Source organism: Nomascus leucogenys, chromosome 23, assembly GCF_006542625.1.
Source record: "Nomascus leucogenys isolate Asia chromosome 23, Asia_NLE_v1, whole genome shotgun sequence".
NCBI classification, from domain to species: Eukaryota; Metazoa; Chordata; class Mammalia; order Primates; family Hylobatidae; genus Nomascus; species Nomascus leucogenys.
This window is the reverse complement of record NC_044403.1, coordinates 33581016-33601978: the sequence shown is the minus strand read 5'-3', so window position 1 is coordinate 33601978 and position 20963 is coordinate 33581016. Positions and strand designations below refer to the sequence as shown.

General features: G+C 58.5%; 1 protein-coding gene across 5 annotated transcripts in view; it reads right to left on the bottom strand.

Moving 5' to 3' along the window:
• The window catches only part of ARHGAP39 (Rho GTPase activating protein 39), a 146204-nt gene that overhangs the window by 2943 nt on the left and 122298 nt on the right, over nucleotides 1-20963 (bottom strand). For 3 of the 5 annotated variants that reach the window (XM_030804789.1, XM_030804792.1, XM_030804790.1), the window contains 5 exons: nucleotides 14421-15783; nucleotides 12552-13113; nucleotides 4728-4820; nucleotides 1159-1232; nucleotides 162-361 (listed from right to left, as the gene is read on the bottom strand). In XM_030804789.1, coding sequence (XP_030660649.1) covers nucleotides 162-361; nucleotides 1159-1232; nucleotides 4728-4820; nucleotides 12552-13113; nucleotides 14421-15783 — 2292 coding nt within the window. The remainder of the gene's footprint in view (nucleotides 1-161; nucleotides 362-1158; nucleotides 1233-4727; nucleotides 4821-12551; nucleotides 13114-14420; nucleotides 15784-20963) is intronic. The other 2 variants (XR_004028322.1, XM_030804791.1) reach the window with 2 other exon arrangements.

Genomic DNA, 20963 nt, shown 5'->3' with positions numbered 1-20963 from the left:
CTCGGGGTCAGCTTCCACACTGTGGCGCCTTCATGTGCTCTCAGGTAGGGGTGCGGAAGCAGCCCAGTGGGCCTGAGGCATAATGGCCCCTGCATGCCAGAGATGCATGGTGGACACACGGTGGTGGCCCCCACACCCGGCGCCTGGGGTTGCCGTGGCACCTGAAGATGCCCTCTGTCTGGTCACCGTTGAGCGCCAGCACCTCCTCAGAGAGCCGCGTCTGCACCCAGGGCAGCTGGCGCTCGGGGTAGCGCTCCCTCTGCATGCCCATGACCTCCTGCAGCGCGCTGCCGAACATGGACGGGCTGAACACCGCGTTCTTGGCGTGCCGGATCTCCTCCACGTTGGGCTTCTTCAGCCCCTGTGAAGACAGAGGCTCTGTCCTGGTCTGGCCTGGCCATCCTCAGGAACCCCCGCCACCCCGGTTGGCCTCTTTCCTACGAACATGGGTGGGTGGCACTCTTCAGAATTCCTGCCCCACACACCTGGGTCCGAGTGTGGTGTTTCCCCAGGCCACCGTCCCTCCCTGGACCAGCCCTCCTCGTCCCCCAAACCCTAACTCCTCCTGGGCTGCCCCTGGCTCTGCCTCCCCCTCCTTCTCATCCCTGTGAACTCCTGGCTCCAACTAGAGCTACGGACAAGCCCAGCTCCCTGGCCGGAATCACTGTCTACAGCACCAGCTCACAGGAGCCCTTGGGAAGGTGGGAGTGAGTCCTGGGCCAGCCAGGGCTGTTGGGGAGCACAGCAGAGGCCAAGCTGGCTGAGCTGGGGTGAAACTTCCAGAAGTCTGTGGCAGGGCTGAGAGCCCTGGGGAGGGGTGTGATGGGAGCAGTGCATCAGAGAGGAGGACGTGGGGAAGGGGCCAGGCCCTTGGGACAGGTCCAGGGAACGGGGTCCTGTGGTGCGGTGTGACTGAGCCCATTGCCTGCCTTGCTCCTGAGCTGGGGATCCAGGCCTGGGAAGAGCCCCCGGGGGACGGTGCAGCCCAGGAGAACACGGGGTCGGCCTGGCGCACCCCACCACCCGCCTAGGTGGGTTCCATGTGGCACCCTCTGCACTGCTGCCCCATACCAAACTGCAGGCAGGGCTCCTGGGGCTGTCCACCAAGGGTCTCTGTGTCCCCGCCTGCCCTCCCCGGCCCCCCAGGCGCACCCATACCTTCTTGGCCCCGGTCAGGGCTGCCTTCTGTAGCTTGTGGTAACAGTACTTGGCATACGTGCTTATTGCCACCCCTGGAAAGGAATGGGGCCCGATCAGCCTGGTGTGGATGTGTGGGTGTGCGGCCAGGAGAGGGGTGAGCAGACACAGTTCCTTCGAGGGCCCTGGGGGGCTGGGCTGGCCTGGCCCCGGCCACCCCCTGCCCAGCACAGCGGGTCCTCACACTCTCCCAGGCAGTGTCCTTTAGAGCAGAGACCCAAAGAGCACTTCCCCACCTGCAGAGGGACAGGCTGGGGAGGACCCCCCTGGCAGCTCCACCCGCCCTCCTACGGCCTCGCAGGAACAGGAAGGCCTCGCAGGAACAGGAAGCGTAGCACCTGGGTCTGAGGGCCTCTAGACCGCACTGCTCCCTCCCCAGGGCCTGACCCAGGCAGCTGTCCAGGTATTTGACTCTCCTCTGCTTCAGGACCCTCCCTGGCTTTTGGGCTGTGGGCAGGAGCCCCTGGGGGAGTCATTTCCACCTACCCAGCACCCATAGCCACGGCTGGGGGAGGCAGGCACTGAGTGATCTACACAGCAAGCCCAGCTCTGCTGCAGCCTGGGCCTGAAGTACCACCTTTGGGCTCCTCTGAAGGACTGAGGCGGCATGAGAGGGCCCAGTCTCCTTTCTCAAGGGAGGGGCTTTCTAAAACTCAGCCCGACAGCAGGGTCCCTGAGGGGAGGGGCCGTGTGCCTGAGTCAGCACCTGGGGAGTCTCCAGACACAGGGTGCAGGGGAAGGTGCTAGAGGGGAGGGGATTCCCAGGCTGGGTCTGGAAGGCGCGGCACCTTCCTGCTCCAGGTTGGGAAGCAGATGAGAGAACACGCCAAGAGAAGCTGTCTGGGGCCAGGGGAGCCATGGACCTCGGACAGATGGACAGGACCCTGTGCTTCTGGACATGAGACCTGCCCCAGTGCCCAGCGCCTACCGCCTGCCAGGGCGAGGGGGGGCCTCTGGATCCTGACCCCCAATCGGAACGGCTTTGTCTTCTTTGAAGGAGCAGTTTCTGGTGGACAGTTGAGGGCATGGGGTCCTTGGACCAGGTTAAAAAAGTACACGTGTCTTGAGTCCATCTCTAATTATCACAGAATAGTTGACATGTGACTGCTAAGGAGCCTCTTTTTTAGAGTAACCAAAATGAGATTTCTTTTCATAGATGTTTAGGTCCTAGAAAATCTGTCATGGTCCTTGGGACCACAGGTCTTGGCAGGGGATCTGGCCCCAGCCTCCAGCGTGGGATCCTGTGGAACCAAGGGCCCCTCTGGGCCTTCTGGGCAGGCTGTGAGGTGCCCATGTTCTTCCAGAATGCATGGTGCCCACGCACACTGGACCCAGGCTCAGAGCCTCAAGAAGGCAAGGAGGGAATGAGCTTTGCAGGAAGGCGGCAGAAACCCAGGGCCTCAGCTCAGCAGCTGGGACATGTAGTCACTAGGCTGGGGGGCCTGGGGCAGATGGCAGGGCTGGGCCTCCTGCTTGCTGTCCCTGCGGGAAGACAGGCCCTGATCTCCTGTCCCCAGGCCCCTGGTGGGACAAACACCCCAGCCTGAGCCTGCTTGGGACCGGGACACCCTCCAACACTCTGTGACTGGGATACACTGGGGCTACCGCCTCTCAGCTGGTAAAGGTGAGCACAGTGCAGTCTCTCTGTGCCTCAGTTTGCTCCTCTGTAGGATGGAGACTGTGACAACGCCTGTCTCATGCAGTGCTCAGAAGGCAGCTGCCGGTGTCACAACTGTAGTGGGCAGGCCAGGGACTGAGGCCACGCTACTCCACCTGCAACTTCACTCTGGGGGTCAGGCTGCCTGTGCCCTAAGGTCTGGGAAGCTGGGGATGACTCCCGCTCACGCTGCATCAGGCACAGGGCCAGGCACCAAGGTGTCTGCTGACCTGCAGTAGGAGAGTGGGCAGTGCCCGTGGCCAGCCCAGGGAGACCCTCACCTGTGTGGGGTGCTCTGCTCTGAGCCCACTGCCCTGATCCAGCCTTGCCTGGACCTTAGCCCTCATCTCCATCCCCCTCTGGCTGCAGGCGGGCCCAGGTGGGACGGCTGCCCACAGAGGCATCAACAGCAGCAGCTCTCCTAAGGCCTGTGCTGCTCTGCTCAGGGGCCAGGCCTGCCCTGGGGACCTTAGAGCTACAGGACCAGGTCACAGGTCTCCCAGGGCCTCCTGGTGTTGACCCTGCTCCCCACCTGACACACCCTGGGCCGCAGTGTCCCACTGGGCTCCACTCCAGGCACAGGGGAGTCTGCTCTCCGCTCCACCTGGCTGCAGCCAGGAGACTTTTACGGCCAGCAGTGTCGGTCCAGCTCTCAGGCCACTGGACGCCAGCTCAGATAGGAGCGCAGAGCTCCTTCTATGCTGCCCCAGATGGAGTGGTCTGAGGACGTCTGTGGCCAGGAGTCTCACCCCTACATTGCAGCTGGCCCTCTTCTCTCAGGGTCCTGGGTGAGGCCAGGCTGGGTGACTCGGGACTGGGCCAGGGCCCCTGGCACAGACCTGCTGGGGGCAGCCTCGGAGGTGCCAGGGTGAGGACAAGTCCCTAGCCCAGCAGATGCCATCCTGGCATTCCCCACGAGGGCCCTTCGTGCCCCTGTAGCCTCCTGCTGGTCCCAGAGTTGGCCCTAAGCAAACCTCATCCACAGAAAGCTCGCTGGTGCTGTTCTGGTCCTACGTGGGCAGCATGCAGTCAGGGATGGCTTCCTGGAGGAAGGGGTGCCTAAGCCAAGTGGTCTCAAAGGAAGTGAGGTGGAGCAGAGAGGTGGTGGTGGAGCTCTAGACAGATGAGTGGGCGTGAGGCACTAAGTGTGGCAGGACCACACTGCAGGAGTGGGGAGGACGGCCCTGGAAGCCTGTGTGTGCGTGGGTGTGTGTGCAGAGCTGACTGGGTCTGACAGCGTCGCTCTCAACAGGGAGGGCACAGCCTTGGGTTCACAGGGCTTTCCTGGGCCAAGGCCTGGGGGAAGGTGGAGAGGCGGAAGCTGTGTGAGAGTGTGGGTGGGAAGGGTGCTGGTGCTGGTGTGGAAGCCCTTCCCCCGCTGCTGGGGCTGTCCTGGGGGCCCGCCATCAAAGCAGGGGACAACTCCTTGCTGATTCTGAACGCCAGGCTTGGCTCTTGTGGCCCAGGGGCAGCCCTGGGTGGGAAGACAGGGCTGAGGGGTGCTTGTCTGCAGGGCACCACACACCCCTCCACCTGCAAACTTCCCTTGGGGGTCAGGCCCAAACACTCACCTGGGGGCGCCTCCAGGAGCCCTCAGCAGGCAAGTCCTCATGCCCCCACCCCATCAAGAACCCAGCAAGCAAGTTGGAAATGGCTCTGGGCACCACCAGGACAGATGTGGACAGACTTGACCTCTCCAGGGGTCCAGTCAGTCACCTGGGCCCTCCAGCTCGCTCAGGAGGCCACAGGCCTGAGGTTAGTGGCCCCATCCCCCCCATCCAGAAGCGGTTAGAGAAGAGAAGGCCAGGCGGCCGAGGCTGGAGAGCAGAGCTGTGCAGATGCCGCGCCCAGGGGCTGCGGGGAGAGGCCCTACCATCCGGCTCTTCAACATAAGGCTTGGGTTTCTTTCTCAATTTGGACTTCTTCTTAGTGTTTCTTTCCAGGAGCTCTTTTATGTGCTGTGTCACTGGGGAGCAAAGACAACCATGAGGACGACAGAACACAACGCCAGGAGCCAGCACCCACTCAGCTCCCGCACTTGGCCGGTGAGCAGGCCCCTGGGCCTGTTGGGGGCTCAGCCTGTGCAGCTGGGGGCTGAGCGTGTCTGGGGGGACGTGGCTGTGTGAGTGTAAGAGAGGTGCCAGGGGCCCTTCTGAGCACTGTGTGGGCTGGGAAGCTGCCGTGCCTGTGCTGGCGTGAGTGGAGGTGCAGGGAAGGCGCCTGGGGAGCAGGAGGAGAGCAGGCAGCTTCTGCCCTCTGGCTGGCAGCAAGGCTGGGGCGGCCATGGCCTGGGCTCCCTGCCTGCTGGTCAGAAAACCAACAGAAACAAGTGGGCGAAGGCAGCTGGCCCCAAGCCAGGCACTGCAGTCAGAGAGGAGGGGGCTCCCCTCAGGCTGATCTGGGCCTGCCTCCCGCTCTGCACAGCGTAACTCTGCACTGTTGCCACTGGCCTCGATGACCTAGCTGAGGTCACGGCTGGCAGGCTTCTGTGAGGTACCGTTTCCTCCTCCTGCTCTGTGCCACACTCTGTAGGAGGAGTCACTGTGCCCGGCCCACACCTGAGGGGTGGAGTTAGGCTCCAGCTCCTGGAGGGTGGATATGTACATAAATTGTCATTGTTCCCCACAGATTTGTCTACTCCTACCTATTGAATTACTCATTTGTATCAGTATGGACTTACAGTTTTTTCTTCTTTTTGAGATAGGGTCTCACTGTGTCACCCAGGCTGGAGTGAGTGGTGCGATCTTGGCTCACTGCAACCTCCACCCACTGCAACGTCCACCTCCCGCGTTTAAGAGACTCCCACCTCAGCCTCCTGAGTAGTTGGAATTACAGGCATGCACCACCACATCTGACTACTTTTTGTATTTTTGGTAGAGATGGGGTTTCACCATGTTGGCCAGTCTGGTCTTGAACTCTTGACCTCAAATGATCCACCTGCCTCGGCCTCCCAAAGTGCTGGGATTACAGGTGTGAGCCACCGCGCCCGACCTACTTATGGATTTTATTTGATGCTTGGGTTATAATCCAATGGGTCTTTATCTTGTTGCTCAACTTGCTCCAGCCTTGGCCACTGGGAACTCCTTCCGCTGGCCCATGTCCCTGTGGCAGGCGTCACCCCCACCTCTGGCACTTCCTCACTTTTGACTACATCTCATATATGCCCTGCACCAGCCCTGGAATCACCCATTTCTCCAAGGAACTCTGGATCGTTTTAATGGAAAATGGTATTTAGAAACCAAGATCTGGGTGTGCGATGTGCTTACTGCTGCCAGGAAATCACTGCTTGTAGGTCCTCTCAGCTGACAGAATGAGGAAGCACCTGTGTGCACGCTAACTCCTGTTCACATGCACATCTGCAAATATTTCTGTATGTGGCCATCTGTCTCCGTATCAGCCAAACATGGCCTCTAAGTTGATTCCACTACCGCCGTTAGTCGCCCCGGCTTCCTCCCTTTACGTGTCTGTAACTGGTGTATCTTCTCATTCTTTTAACAGTCTTTTGTAGGAGACTTAGTTTTGATGAAGTCCAATTTATCCATGTTTTTCTTTCATAGATAGTACTTTTGGAATTATATATAAAAATCTTTGCCTCCCTCAGGAAAGCAAGCATTTTCTCCTGTTTTGTTCCAGAAGTTTTATAGTTTCAGGTTTTATATCTCCATTTGCAGTTATTTTTTGTGTACACGTCAAAATATGTGTTGAAATTCATCTTTTGTTTGCATTTGGATATCCAGTTTTCCCAGCACCGTTGAAGGAAAAGACTGTCTCTTCTTCAGTAAGTTGCCTTTGCGGCACTGTGGAAAGCTGGCTCATCCATACATGGGTCTGTTTCTAAACTTGCTCTCTGTGGCCCTGACCCACTGTCCACCTCAAGCCTAGTGCCACACTCTCGTTAGTCTGGCTTTATAACAAGTCAGGTGGTGTGAGTCCTCCAACTCTGTATTTTTTCAAAGGGGTTTTGGCTATTCTAGGTCCTTTGTAGTTCCTATGCATTTTAGAATCAGCCTGTCAATTTCTAAAACAAAAAAATGTAGTACAATTTGCATTCAGATTTAATCTATGCATCGATTTGGTAGAACTGATGGCCTAACAGTATTGAGTCTTCTGATTCATAAGCACAGTAGACCTCTCCATCTACTTTACTGCTTTACTTTCAGCAATGGTTTGCAGTTTTTACTGTGCAGGTCTTACACGTCCTTTGTCAGATCTCTCTCTCTAAGTATGTCATATTTTAAAATGCTATTGCAGGCAGGCACAGAGAAGCTGAGGCAGAAGGATCGCTTGAGGCAAGGAGTTAAAGATCAGACGGGGCAACATTGCGAAACTTCATCTCTCCAAAAAAATTAAATTAGCCAGGTGTGGTGGCTCAGGCCTGTTGTCCTGGCTACTCGAGATGCTGAGGCAGGGGGATCACAGCTTGAGCCCAAGAGTTGGAGGCTACAGTGAGCTGTCATACCACTGTGCGCCACCCTGGGCCACAGAGTCTCAGAATAAATAAATACATGCGATTGGAGACCCTGTCTCTAAATAAATAAATACATGCAATTGCAAATGGTATTTTAAAATATCAGCTTCTAATAATCTGTTGCTAGTATATAGAAATATGAGGCCAGGCTTGCGGGCTTACATCTGTGATCCCAGCACTTTGGGAGGCTAAGGTGGGAGAATCACTTGAGCCTAGGAGTTTGAGATCAGCCTGGCCAACATGGTGAAACCCTGTCTCTACAAAACTTAAGAAAAAAATTAGCTGGGCTTGGTAGTGCCTGTGGTCTCAGCTACTCGGGAGGCTGAGGTGGGAGGATCCCAGGAGCCTGCAGTGAGCAGTGACGTCACCACTGCACTCCCCTGGGCAATACAGTGAGACCCTGCCTGGAAAAAAAAGAAATATTTATTTGAAACAAAGTCCCTGTCTGGGGATAAAGAAAAGACATAATTAATTAATTAATTTGAAACAGTTTTGGTCTGTTGCCCAGGCTGGAGTGCAATGGCGCGATCTCAGCTCACTGCAACCTCCACCTCCTGGGTTCAAGTGATTCTCCTGCCTCGGCCTCCCGAGTACCTGGGATTACAGGCACGTGCCACCACGCCCGACTAATTTTTGTATTTTTAGTAGAGACGGGGTTTCACCATGTTGGCCAGGCTGGTCTTGAACTCTTGGCCTCAGTGATCCACCTGCCTCCGCCTCCCAAAGTGCTGGGATGACAGGCGTGAGCCACCGTGCCTGGACTGCTTTGCTTCTTAAGCAGTTTTAACCAATCCTTTGTTTCCAGCTTCAGGGTCACCCCCTTCCCCCTTTGCTAAAGAATAGGGCTCTACCCACTTGTGAGCTTTTAAGGGTCTGCTGCCTGCTTCAGCTTTTCTGTTTCCCACCATTGGCCCAGGATTCACTGTGGTCCACGTGCTCCACCTTCTAAAACAGCTGTTCTTCCTTTTCCATTTTCTTTTTGTGTGTTTTTAAAATTTTGGTAAAATATATATAAAATTTACCACTTTAACCATTTAAAAATAGACAGTTCTGTGACATTAAGTACATTTACATTGTTGTACAACTATCACCACTGGCCATTTCCAGAACTTTTTCATCTTTCCAAAGTAGGCCTCACTCCCCGCTTCTCCCTCCCTCAGCCATGGCACCCACCCTTCTAGTTTCTGTCTCTGGGAATCTGACTAATCTAGAGCCTCACGGAGGGAGAATCCTACGATCTCTGTCCTGTGAGAATCTGACTAATCTAGAGCCTCACGGAGGGAGAATCCTACGATCTCTGTCCTGTAAGAATCTGACTAATCTAGGGCCTCACGGAGGGAGAATCCTACAATCTCTGTCCTGTGAGAATCTGACTGCTCTAGGGCCTCACGGAGGGAGAATCCTACGATCTCTGTCCTGTAAGAATCTGACTAATCTAGGGCCTCACGGAGGGAGAATCCTACAATCTCTGTCCTGTGAGAATCTGACTGCTCTAGGGCCTCACGGAGGGAGAATCCTACAATCTCTGTCCTGTGAGAATCTGACTGCTCTAGGGCCTCACGGAGGGAGAATCCTACGATCTCTGTCCTGTAAGAATCTGACTAATCTAGGGCCTCACGGAGGGAGAATCCTACGATCTCTGTCCTGACTGGCTTTTTGCCTTCAGCATGATGCCCTCAAGGTTCATCCACGTGCGTCTATCAACATTTCCTTCCTTTCTAAGGCTGGAAATAATTTTCCATTTTGTGGCTGGACATGTTCTGTTTCTCCATTCAGCTGCTGATGGATCCTTAGCATGTTCCCACCTTTTAGTTGTTAAGAGCTGCTGTGAACGGGGTGTACCAATCACCATTGCAGTCCTGGCTCCCAGCTCTTCTGGGTCATTCCAGGAGTAGTAAATGCTAGATGATATGGGAATTATATTTTAATTACTTGAGGAACTGCCTACCAGTTTCCACCGTGGCTGTACCATTTTACATTCCTTTCTGGGTTTTTTTTTTTTTTGCCTTTAAAAAATGGTTTCACTGTCGTTTTAGTGAGTTCAAGGCAAAGGTGAGGCAAATGCCCAGGTTCAGTCTGCCATCGTGAGCTGGAAGCCAGGAGACCTTGTTGGATGCATGAAGAAGCAAGCAGTGAATGAAACCTTTAGGAGTCTCCAGTCTTCCAAAAGACACAGAAGTGGAGCAGGTGGGAGAGCTGAAGGCTACCATACCCACTGCCAGGTGCGCCTCGATGTCTGTGTCGAGAACCTGTCGAGGGAGGTGCTGGGGACCAGCCAGGAGACCCCCTGCTGGTGTGAAAGGAGTGAGCACCCATGAGACAAGGCTAAGCTGGGGGCATCACCTCGTGGGGCCTAGTGCCCGAGGGTGGTGACCACACAGTGCAGGTCACGCAGGTGCTGGCCGATGGGTCAAGGCTCCCGAGGCTGAGGCAGGCACGGTGCTCAGGGCGATGTGCCAGGCTCAGCTCTGCTCCTCACCGAGGGTCCCTAGGCTACAGTTTCCTTTTTCTAAGGACTGTGCCCGCAGCCTAGCTGGCCCTCCAGAGCACAGGCTACATCCGACACCCACCTCAGCTGATAGGGCCTGTCTTTCTTTCCTTTCTCTTCTCTTCTCTTCCTTCTTTCTTTTCTTTCTTTCTTTTTCCTACCTGCCCCACAGCCCCCACTTCAACGGGGTCTTGGCCAGGCACAATGGCTCATGCCTGTAATCCCAGCACTTTGGGAAACTCAGGTGAGTGGATCAACTGAGGTCAGCAGTTTGAGATCAGCCTGGCCAACATGGTGAAACCCCGTCTCTACTAAAAGTACAAAAACTAGCCGGGTGTGGTGGTGCGCACCTGTGGTCCCTGCTACACGGGAGGCTGAGGCAGGACAATCGCTTGAACCCAGGAAGCAGAGGTTGCAGTGAGCTGAGATTGCACCACTGCACTCCTGCACTCCAGCCTGGGCAACAGTGCAAGACTCTAACTCCAAAAAAAAAAAAAAAAAAAAAAAAAAAAGGAGGTCTTGCTCTGTTGCCCAGGCTGGAGTGCAGTAGTGCAGTGGTGCGATCATGACTCACTGCAGACTTAACCTCCTGGGCTCAAGCAATCCTCCTGCCTCAGCCTCCCAAGTAGTTGGGACCACAAGCATGCACCACCATGCCTGGCTAATTTCCTTTTTAAAATTTTTCATAAAGACAGGGTCTCACTTTGTTGCCCAGGCTGGTCTCAAACTCCCAGGCTCAAGGGATCCTCTTGCCTCGGCCCAAAGTGCTGGGATTCCAGGTGTGAGCCACTGTCCCTGGCTGGGCCTGTCTTTCTGAGCAGAGCCAGCACCTGCATGTGAAAGGGACACCCCCTAGGCACAGGAGGCTGGCTGGAGGGGTGTGAGGCTCATTTGGGAAGGGATGGCCACTGTGTATGTAGAGGTCTCTCTTCTGGGCTCAGGGCCAATCAGGGACCCTGACAGATGAACCTAGGAGTGGATCCTGGGGCTGGAGATGGGGTTCTGGCTGTGAGGGTGGCCACGGTACCACAGCCAAGATGCAGGCTACCTGCCAGTGGGACTGCACAGAGCCCCAGCCCCGCTGTCACTCCAGCCCAGACGGTGCTCTTGGCCTTCATGGACCTTCTTTGGCAGAGCTCTGAAGCCACGGCCGCCCAGGCTGAAGCCTGATTCCTTTTTCCATGCAGGCCAGGACCCCACAGGTGTAAGACACAAGGACAAAGGCACACAAGCCTAAGCGGCCTGGAGCACACACTCCCCTAGGAAGCCACAGCCTCTACCTACATACAGTAGAAACAGCCCAGCCACACACTGGCTAGGCAGCTGGCCCAAGATGGGCCCAAGAAACCTCCGGCCTTTCTCTGGCTGTCTTCTGGCCCTTCACTTGCCTACTCTTGGCACCCACTGTGGGCTGCATGCTGTGCTGAGAGCAGCGGGGGCTCAGTCCACAGCCTCCAGCTCAGGCACGACATCCCCAGGCCCCTCTGGAAGAGGACGAGGAGGTGAACTATGATGCCAACAGGAACACAGCCCCTAGGATTCCATCTGCTTCTTGAAGCGCCCAAGACCAGAGACTGGGCTTCACAGTCCAGCCCAGTCTGCCTGGCACCCTGCTCTGGTCCTCCTCTGCACTCCTGGAGCCCCGGCCACCTGCCAAGCTCGGCCTCCGCTGTGATCTTGTGTTGAAAAGTCAGGTGAAACTGCATGGCTTCCAAAATCTCCCCACAAACAGCTGATGAGCTGGGTGGTGCTTAACACTGTCCCCAGGAAGCTCCCACTGCCCTGAGGCCTCCACCCGGCCTCTGGGTGCCCACAGCAGCCTGGGAGCCACCCCCTCCGCACCTGGGCTGGGGGGTCATAGGGGTAAGGCCCAGCAAGGCCCTGACCAGGGGCTCAATCTCTGTAGAGGCAAAGGCCAGACCGGGGTGGGCTCCCACTGCCACAGAACAGCCTATGGCATGTCTGACCTGGAGGGTGTGTGTGTGTGCGTGCATGCATTTCTGGACATCAGTTCTGTGGCTGTGCCCTGCAGATACCCACGATGTGAGGTGGAGGGCGGCTTGCTGCAGACGCGGGGCTGTCTGGCTGATGGCACCATGGCCTGGGCCCGGCACACCTGAAGCATTGTCTCGGAGAGCCCTGGGCAGACTCTAGCCTCCCACGTTGCCCCAGGCAGCCATTAGGATGTGATGATGGCTCCAACTTACGACCCCACGGGGCAGCTCTGGGGCAGCTCAGGTGCTGCGTGACCTGCACGTGAGCCACAGTCATCAAGCTCCTGCCTGCTCACAGGAGCCTTCTGCCAGGACCATGCCGAGAAGAGACAACCTGGGTCTTGCCAGGGTGGTAACCCCTCTAGGTCACGGATGGCAGAAGGCAAGTGCAGCAGACATGCAGGGGCCTGACCACGGCTGCTCTGCCCTCGGCCTCTTCGTGCCTGCCCTTGTCAGGGAGCAGGACTGGCCATGGTGGGCTTGGAGCAGAGTGGATGCGGCCATCGAGGCCCCACGCCCTCGTGTCTGCCAGGGCTCCGGGGCTCTTCACCTCAGTGCCTAGTTGGGGCTCCAGGAAGAGGCCACATCCAGCGGAGGCCCAGCGTGTGGGGTGTTTCGGGAGGTGTGTGTCGAGCCATGGCCCTGTGTGGAGGGCCACCAGGGACTCACCAGCTGCTGCCCAGCACAGCAGGAGCCCTCTCCACTGCCCTTAGCTGAGCTGGTGGCAGAGCCCGCGCATGGCCTTACCTTTGGTGTCGTTGACGGGGTCCATGTGCCGGTAGATGTAGCCTTCCAGGTAGGAGTGGAACTTGGGGGTGGGCGGGAAGAAGGCCAGGCAGATGGCCATGAGTTCCCAGCCGCGGGCCAGGCTCTCCAGGCGGAAGTTCTCGGTGGTCTGCCGGCACAGCTGGATGTAGAGCTCGTCCCGCAGGCCCTGCACGCTCCAGCCCTTGGTGGCCACCTCCAGGGCCACGTGCAGCGGGTCAGCCTTGGCCCGCCGGTCACCCATGTACATCTGGATCAGCTTGAAGAGCTCGCAGGCCTCCTTCTTCACGTGCCGGTCGCTCGTCACGATCATGGGCTTCTTGATGGACTCGCTGCTCCAGGCCAGCATGTTGGCGATGGAAACCTTCCGCCGGAAGAGGCCCTGTGTGTGCTTGTTGAAGTGCTTGGAGGCCCAGTTCTCGATGTCCGTCTCTGAGGAGGGCTTGCGCAGCGTGAAGGTGGGGAAGACGCAGCTGGAGCTGGGAATGCCGCTGCGGCTCTGCCGGCTGCTCTCGAACTGGGCACAGGCACCGAGGTCCTCAGACTGAGAAGGACAAATGGGGCTGGGCTGTTAGGGGGTGGGGGAGGGCCAGGCAGTTGGGCCCGCTGGGCCACAGTCCCCAGAAGTGTGAGCCGGGGCCCCACCAGAGCCAGCCAGGTGAGAGGCCTGCCCTGCTCACCACAAGGCTGCCTGAGGTGGGAGGCCCAGGGGAGCCCAGCCTGTCCACAGATGCAGCTGGGGCGCCACAGCCCTGTACTCCCAGGGTGTGGCAGGGCAGCCTGCTGATGGGTGACCCAGGTGACCTGGCCAAGGGTGAGGCGGGAGGAAGGGGAGCGTCTGCTGGCATCCTCAGGGGGCTGACTTCATTCTGCCACCCCCTGAGGAAGTGTCAGTGCCCTTGTTCAGGCACGGAAGGCTGCAGTTCACACCAGGTAAAAGTGCTGTCTGGTTCCCAATCTCTTCACTGCTGGGACCCCAGGCCCTTCCTCCAGCCTTCGGCCCAAGCTGACCTCCAGGAGGCCCCTCCCTGCCTGCTGCTCTGAGAGGACCCTGGTCCATGCACCCTGGGCCTCTCTGCCCTCTTGTCCTCCTGCATCTTGAGAAGCAGACAAAATCACGGACCGGAAGCTGCTCTGAGTTCTCCACCCTGGAGGCCATGAAGGCCACCCAGGCCCTCGAGGTCTCCCCACCCCAGGAAGCTCCCTGTGTCCCTCCTCCACCCTCCTGGGTCCTCAGACGCTAGGCTTGCCCTCTGCCTCACCCTGTGAGAACAAGGATGGAGATGCTGGACAGAGGTGCATGTGGCCTCCACAGGATCTAGCCTCCATCAGCTCCAGGAGCCAGGTGGGGAACGTGCCAGAGGCCCCAGGCTGGGCGCAACATCCCAGAATTCCTGGGGCCTCTGTCCCCTCAGCAGTTCTTCCTACCCGAGGGAGCCTCGGGGACTGGCTTTGAGAACCACCAGGGCGCCCCCGACACCTCGGCTGCCTGCTCCTCAGGAGCCCAGGCCATGGCTCTGCTGGCCACCACCCTCCCAGTCTGCTGAGGCCTCCTGTGTTCTGTGGCTGGAGTCAGGGTGTGGCCTTCAGCTCCCAGGTGCCCCCAGGATGAGGAAGGCACTGCCAGGGAACGCCCAGCAGCCCACACCCCACGGGGGTCTCCTCGTGGACTCCCAGCTGAGCTCTGACAGCCTGCTGGAGTGCCCAGGGCCCCGAAGACACGGGGCTTCAGAACTCTGCGTGCTGCGTGCACGCCCTGGACGCCAGGTCTCCTGTGCCCGGCCCATGGGGTCCACTCTGACTGCGATGGCCCCAGGCTCTCAAGCTCAGCCCCGCCCGTTGGGCCCTCACCTGTGAGGGGTGGAGGTAGGGCTCTGGCGAGGCCAGGTTGGTCTGCACGGAGACGCTCTTCTCTAGCAGGATCTGGGGGAAGCCTAGCTTCTCAAAGGTGCCCCTCCTCCAGTGCCTGTTCTCCTGCTGGGCCAGCGCCTCGTCCTCGCTGAAGGCCCGCACCACCGGCCCGGGCATGGGCAGTGGCAGGGCGCCGTCGCTCTCGTAGCCAGAGCCGTCCTGCTGGGAGTCCCAGCTGCTCCTCTGCTTCATGTGGAAGTGGGCCTGCTGCGCCTCCCAGGCCAGCCGAGCCTGCGCCAGAAAGGGCTCGGCCGCGCCCCGCGTCCCTTCGGCCTCACCTTCCGCTCGCTTCACGGGGGCGAGGCTGGTCCCGCACGGGGGCTGTTCCTCGGACAGGGGCTGCTCCACAAGCAGGTCCCCGGGGCCCTCGGTGGGGGTGGCGCTGGTGGCTTGGCACAGAGAGGGCTTTCTGCTCTTTCGCTTGCGCGTGCCCGGGGAGTAGCCTGTGGAGGACAGGGTGTCCTGCTGGCTGGACCAGGACATGGCATCCTCCTGGGCCTGTGGCAGCGGCGTGGGCGGCTGGCTGTGCCGCAGCTCAGGTCCCTCCATGGTGCTGTAGTCTCCGGACTTGACGCCCAGGCGCTGGTCCCTCAGCAGGCAAGGGCTGGGCTGCAGGGAGTACGAACCACCGCCGGGGTTGGGCGCGTACTTGTGCCGCGGGCCGGCGCGCAGCTTGGGGCTGGAGCCCGCCTGCTCCACGTAGACCAGCTGCCGCACGTACTCCTTGCCGGCGGGACTGTACTCCAGGCTCAGGAAGCGCTCGGGGCACTTCTGCTTGGTGAGCACCAGCTGCTGGCAGGGCGAGGGGGGGCCCTGCTTGTTGGGCTGGAGGAACGGCCGGGGCTTACGGCCTGGCGACCGCTGGGGAGAGCCGGCCTGGTAGCCCCCGCCAGCCTCGAATTGCACGTCCATGGGGGGCTCATCGTAGATGGGGGCCTGGTACTCCACTGGGGGCTCCTCGTAGAGCGGGGGCTCATAGCCATAGCGCGGGGAGGAGGGCTGCGAGTCCCCGGAGGGCTTTCGGGGCTGGGCCAGCAGTGGGGAGCTGCTCCCTGGGAGCTCAGCCCTCTTCAGGAAGGGTGACGGCCTCCTCTCTGGGAAGAAGATGGTGCCGTCAGCCTCCGGGGCGAAGGTCTGCAGGCTGGGTGAGTGTTGGCTGCCGGAGGGTCTGCGGGAGCGGACCCCAGGTGGGCCGTCTGGGGCGTAGCCATTGCCCTGGGCGGCGAGGAAGCTGGGCTCCCGATCAGCGACCTTGATGAGCATGCGCTCTTTGGCGCCCGAGTTCCACCGCAGCGAGGAGGTCCTGCGTGGGGAGTGGACGGGCACAGGTGACTGCCTGCCTGCTGCTTCTGGGCACGCCCCACCCCCTCGGGGGCTGTAGGCTGCGGCTCCCGCGAACCTTCTGTTGTACACCTTCCTCGCTGGGGTCCCGTGCCCTGGGCAGTGTGGCCTGGAGCCCCTCACACCTGCCCTGCCCCAGCACCCCCAGCCCTCCCTCTGGGGCTCTCCTGGAGCTGCCGCCCACGACCAGGCGTCTGTCTGCTCTGATCCCAGCTCCTGACCGGGCACAGGGCTGCTTCTGTAACTAGAACCGGGGGCGGCCTTACCAGGGTCCTTACTGTGTGGGTGTCTCCGGAGCTGCCTGAACTGCCGGGCAGGCTCCTGGGCTCTGTGTTCCTGCTGAGCAGTGGCGTTGGACCCGTCCCAGTGGTCCGGGTGAGCCCAGCAGGAGCAAGGCACAACACCAGAATCCCATGGCCCCATTTTCCAACTGGGAGCTCCTGTGAGCTCCAAAAAGACTGACTGTCCTCCTCTGACGCTGCCCCAGTCAGCACGCTCACTCCAACATCTGCAGGTGTCCCACTAACACCCGCACCTGGCCAAGGGCACCACAGTCCCTGGAGTCACGCTGTCTGCGTCCTCACCAGTCCTCCCAACTCAGTGCATGAGTCCCACTCACTCATCCGCAATGAGGGAGACCCTGCCCTGGGCAGCACTGCGGGGCAGACACGCAGACGCCATGCCCACACGTGCTCCGCCCCTGGCGGCCCAAGGTGGGCACTGGTCCTGTGTCCACAGCCATGCCTGCTATGCAGGGCGCTGGACCCAGGACGCTGCCAGGGAGAGACGGGGGGCCCCTCCACCCCCTTCCGTCTCCTGGAGGCCACTCAGGTATGGCTATTTGGGACGAATAGCACTTCGTACATCTGCGGCCTGACGTCTTCTACAATTTCCAAATGTTACTTTTACCCTGTTTCCTCTCTCTTCTCTTCTGGAAATCTAATTACAGTCTTTCTTACTGTACACCACGTGGTTTTGTTTTGTTTTTTTTTTTTAGACGGAATCTCACTCTGTCGCCAGGCTGGAGCGTAGTGGCAGCCTCACTGCAGCCTCCGCCTCCCAAGTTCAAGCGATTCTCCTGCCTCAGCCTCCCGAGTAGCTGGGATTACAGGCACCCCACCAGGCCCAGCTAATTTTTGTATTTTTAGTAGAGAGATGGGGTTTCACCATGTTGGCTAGGCTGGTCTCGAACTCCTGACCTCATGATCCGCCCACCTCGGCCTCCCAAAGTGCTGGGATTACAGGTGTGAGACACCGCGCCCAGCCCCACGTGGTTTTCATGCTGTGTTCTGCAGTTCCCATCGCTTGGCAGCTCCACACTTCAGAATATTTTCTTCTCAACTGCCTTCCAGTTTACTACTTTTCTATTCAGCTATGTTTAATCTGCTCTTAAACGCACTGTCTTAGTCCATTCAGGCTTCTATAACAAAATACTACAAACGAGGCAGCTTAAAAATAGGGAATGGCCGGGCATGGTGGCTCACATCTGTAATCCAAAGACTTTGGGAGGCTGAGGCAGGAGGATCACTTGAGCCCAGGGGTTCAAGACCAGCCTGGGCAACAGAGCAGGACCCCATCTCTACAAAAACATAAACCAATTAGCCGAACATGGTGGTGTGCTCCTGTAGTCCCAGCTACTCAGGAAGCTGGGGGAGGAGGATCGCTTAAGCTCAGGGAGGTTGAAGCTGCAGTGAGCCACGATCGCACCACGGCTCTCCAGCCTGGGTGACAGAGTGAGACCCTGTCTAAAAAAAAGTAAATAAATAAAAATAAAAAGAACCCCAGGAATTTGGCCAGGCGTGGTGGCTCACATCCACAATCCCAGCACTTGGGGAGGCTGAGGTGGGAGGATCACTTGAAGCCAGGAGTTTGAGACCAGCCTGGGCAACACAGTGAGACCCCATCTCTAAAACAAACAACAAAAGTAGAAACCCCACACATTTTATAAGCCAGTTGTGTCCCTCTGATTGATGTGGGGTCTTTCTGGACAAGGCCACATTCCCCATTGCCTGGGGGGTTGGTGAGGCAAGGCCAGGAAGACGTGGTACCCCCTGACCTGCCGGCCGTGGGGCAACCTGCTCCAGAACACTGGGCCGTGGGCCCGCTCAGCACGGCCACACCACCCAGGCGAGAAGTCAGGGCAGCAGCCAGGGGCAGAGTGCAGGTGCCTGTTCCTGGGATTTCTGCTCATGGCTGCTGGAGGCTGCTCCCAGCGTGATGCCAGGGGCTAGCCAGGCAGAGTGGATGGTGGCAGCCAGTGTGGCAGGAGCCATCAAACCCTGAGGGCCAGCTGTGGGGTCAACCCCTCCATGGCCTGGGGACACTGAGGGGTGAAGGGCTCCGGAGTTTGGGAGATCGGGGGTTGAACTCCAGTCTGTTGCTCTGTGGCTGCAAGGCTTGGATTTCACTTAACACCCTCCTGCCTTAGTTTCCTCCTCACTTATGATGAAGATTCAACAAAACAACGTGCATGTAGTAAGGCCCTGAGCTCAGCACTGACACCGAAAACCTCAGTCAATGCAAACCATTAGTTTTGCGTATCTGTGACTCTTTTTACCACTTAACAGATACTGCTTTAGGCCTGGGTCAGGCCTAGAGAAGGGCTGGCAGACGGTCCCAGCACAGGGTGCCCTGTCGTGGCCCCAGGGAGGCACCTTCCTGCTGTCCGTCTAGGGTTGCTGGGGGAGGATGGGGGGCTGACAGGTGGCCGGGAGGGTGGGGTGAGTATGAGGAGAGGTGAGGGCACGGGAAAGGCTTGCTGGTCAGATGCCACACTCTATGTCAGGAATGGACATGGGTTCTGCCAGGTTGGGGCAGAGATGAAGAAAGGTAAGAAGGCCAGAGGACCTGCCCACATGCCGATGATCCCACCTGGCCAGGGGAGGAGGCTGGCACTGCCACGCGTGTGTGCCAAGCATCTCCTCAATGCAGGCCGAGGCCTGTGCTGGGTACCCAAGTCACAGATGGGGGATCCCCAAGAGACCCAGACAGTCTCCGCAGGCCACACAGCACAGACACAGTGGCACAGTGGCAGCTAGGTGAGGACCACGCCCCATGGCGTCCAGAGTGTCTCTCGAGGGGTGCCTTGCCCTGCCCCACCCACCCTTCCACCATCTAGGCAGCTCCGCTGTCTCCCTGGGGCAGCTCCTGAGCCTGTGTTCCCCCAACCCCATCGCCTGGCCCTTCTCCTCAGCTCCCCCACATCACAGCCAGTCTCCAGGCCCCGCCAACTGTCATTCTCACCCCTAGTTGGCTGAGCTTGCCCCGGCCCCCGGGAGCACTGAGCAGCACCCATGGCTCAGCTGCCCCTGCTGGGCTTCCTCCTGGGCCATGTCTGCCCTTTCAGCCCATCCGGCCTCCCTGATGGGCCTTCACAGCCCCTCTTCCTGAGCCCAGCTTGTTCCCATCTTTCCAGGGGCAAGTGGAACCCCAGGCCTCTCTCTCCTCACCCTTCTCTAACCTGTCATCTCCTCCTCACCCTCCCTAATTCCCACACCTCTCTGTAGGGCAGGGACACCAGGGCAGAGAAACCATCTCCCCCATCTCTCAATAAATTAACAGAAATCAAACATCACCACACAGGCTGTTCAGTGGACACTTCCAAACTGCAAGGGACGTTGGAAAACCTTAAGAGCGGTCGTGGCCTCTGAAAATGCTGAAGTCAGGCAGGCAGGGCAGATTTGGTGACAGGACGGGATGACACTAAGGGCCCTGAGGGCTGCTTCTCCCAGAGCCTATTTTCGGAGTTAGAATTGGGAGCACTGCACAAAACCAAAGCAAAACAAAACCACAGCCAGAAGCGCGTCCCTGCTGCTGTCGCTCCTAAGAAGCGGCTGCTGTGCCTGCAGAGCCTGGACGGAGCCGGGAGAAGCGTGCGGCGGCAGCAGCCGACAGGCTCCCAACCCAGTGCCGCAGGTTTCCGAGGACAGCGCTCCGCCAGAGTCCCGAAGTACAGACACAGTTATACTCACACAGAACAAGAAACCATATGTCTGGAATTATGCTTGAAAAACAACTTCACTCTCCAGGCCCTGTAACTTCACATTCGCCTGTGTTCCCTCTGGGCCTGACCCCCTGCCAGGCTGCCTGCCAGGGCGACCCCACTGCTATCCCTGCTATTCTAGGTGTGGTCTCTTGATACCCTGAGTGCTGGTATCAAGCTGGTGAGATTTTTTTTTTCTATCTCAATATGCAGAGAACACCAGAAACAGTGTGCTTTTACCAGGCTGAGGTAGTAGTACGCCTTCGCTGTACTCAGGGCTGGGTCAGCTCCCTGGCTTTTGTTTATAATTTCCTTTTTTTTTTTCCTGAGTGAACTGTGTCCATATAATTTATTTCACAGGGGCTTTATTTCTTGCCATCTCACATGGCATCACACTGGTCCATTATGCTGATAGCAATTTGTGAAAGGAAGCACCAGGCATGCTCTGGGGGCAGAGTGGGGCTTCCAAGGCCTCCAGAGCCCAGCGGGCCTGGCTGGCTCTCACCTATTCTGCTCTCAGCCCCGTGAGGCTGGCATGGGGCTGGACACCAGCTCTCCTCCCACTTCCCAGAAGCACCCGCATGGCTGTGGCAGCCCACACCCAGGCCTCCAGCATGTCCAGAGGAAAGCTTCACTCCTGATGGGAGTCCAGGTGAGCTGAGGGCGGGATCTCCTACGAGTGGCCACAGTGGGACCCTGGCACGCTCCGCGCTCCACCCCAGGAGATGTTAGCACTGATGTAATTGTGCCCAGCTTGCTGCATGGCAGGCCCTCTCACTGCCTCCCCAAGGAAGGTAAGTTCCCTCTTTCCAGAAGCCCCAGATCATAGGAACAACTGGCTTGGCAGATTCAGCTAGGTGCCTGCTCTCAACCAGTCTACAAGTGCAACTCCGGCGAGCATGAGTCCCACCTCCACGTATCATGAGAACACACAGAGCAAGCAGGTTTCAGCAAAAAGGACTGACAACAACGTCTCAGGACAGGGTCTGGCTATCCACTTCTCCACCCTGCTCCACCTTCCCAGCTAAACATGCATGCATCACCCCAGGGCACAACCCCCCCGAGGCAGTACCCTGCTGCCGCACACTGGCAGGCCTCCCTCAACACCCCGTGGGCCCAGCCTCTTCTTCCAGACACCACTGGACCTCTGTCCCAAGGTC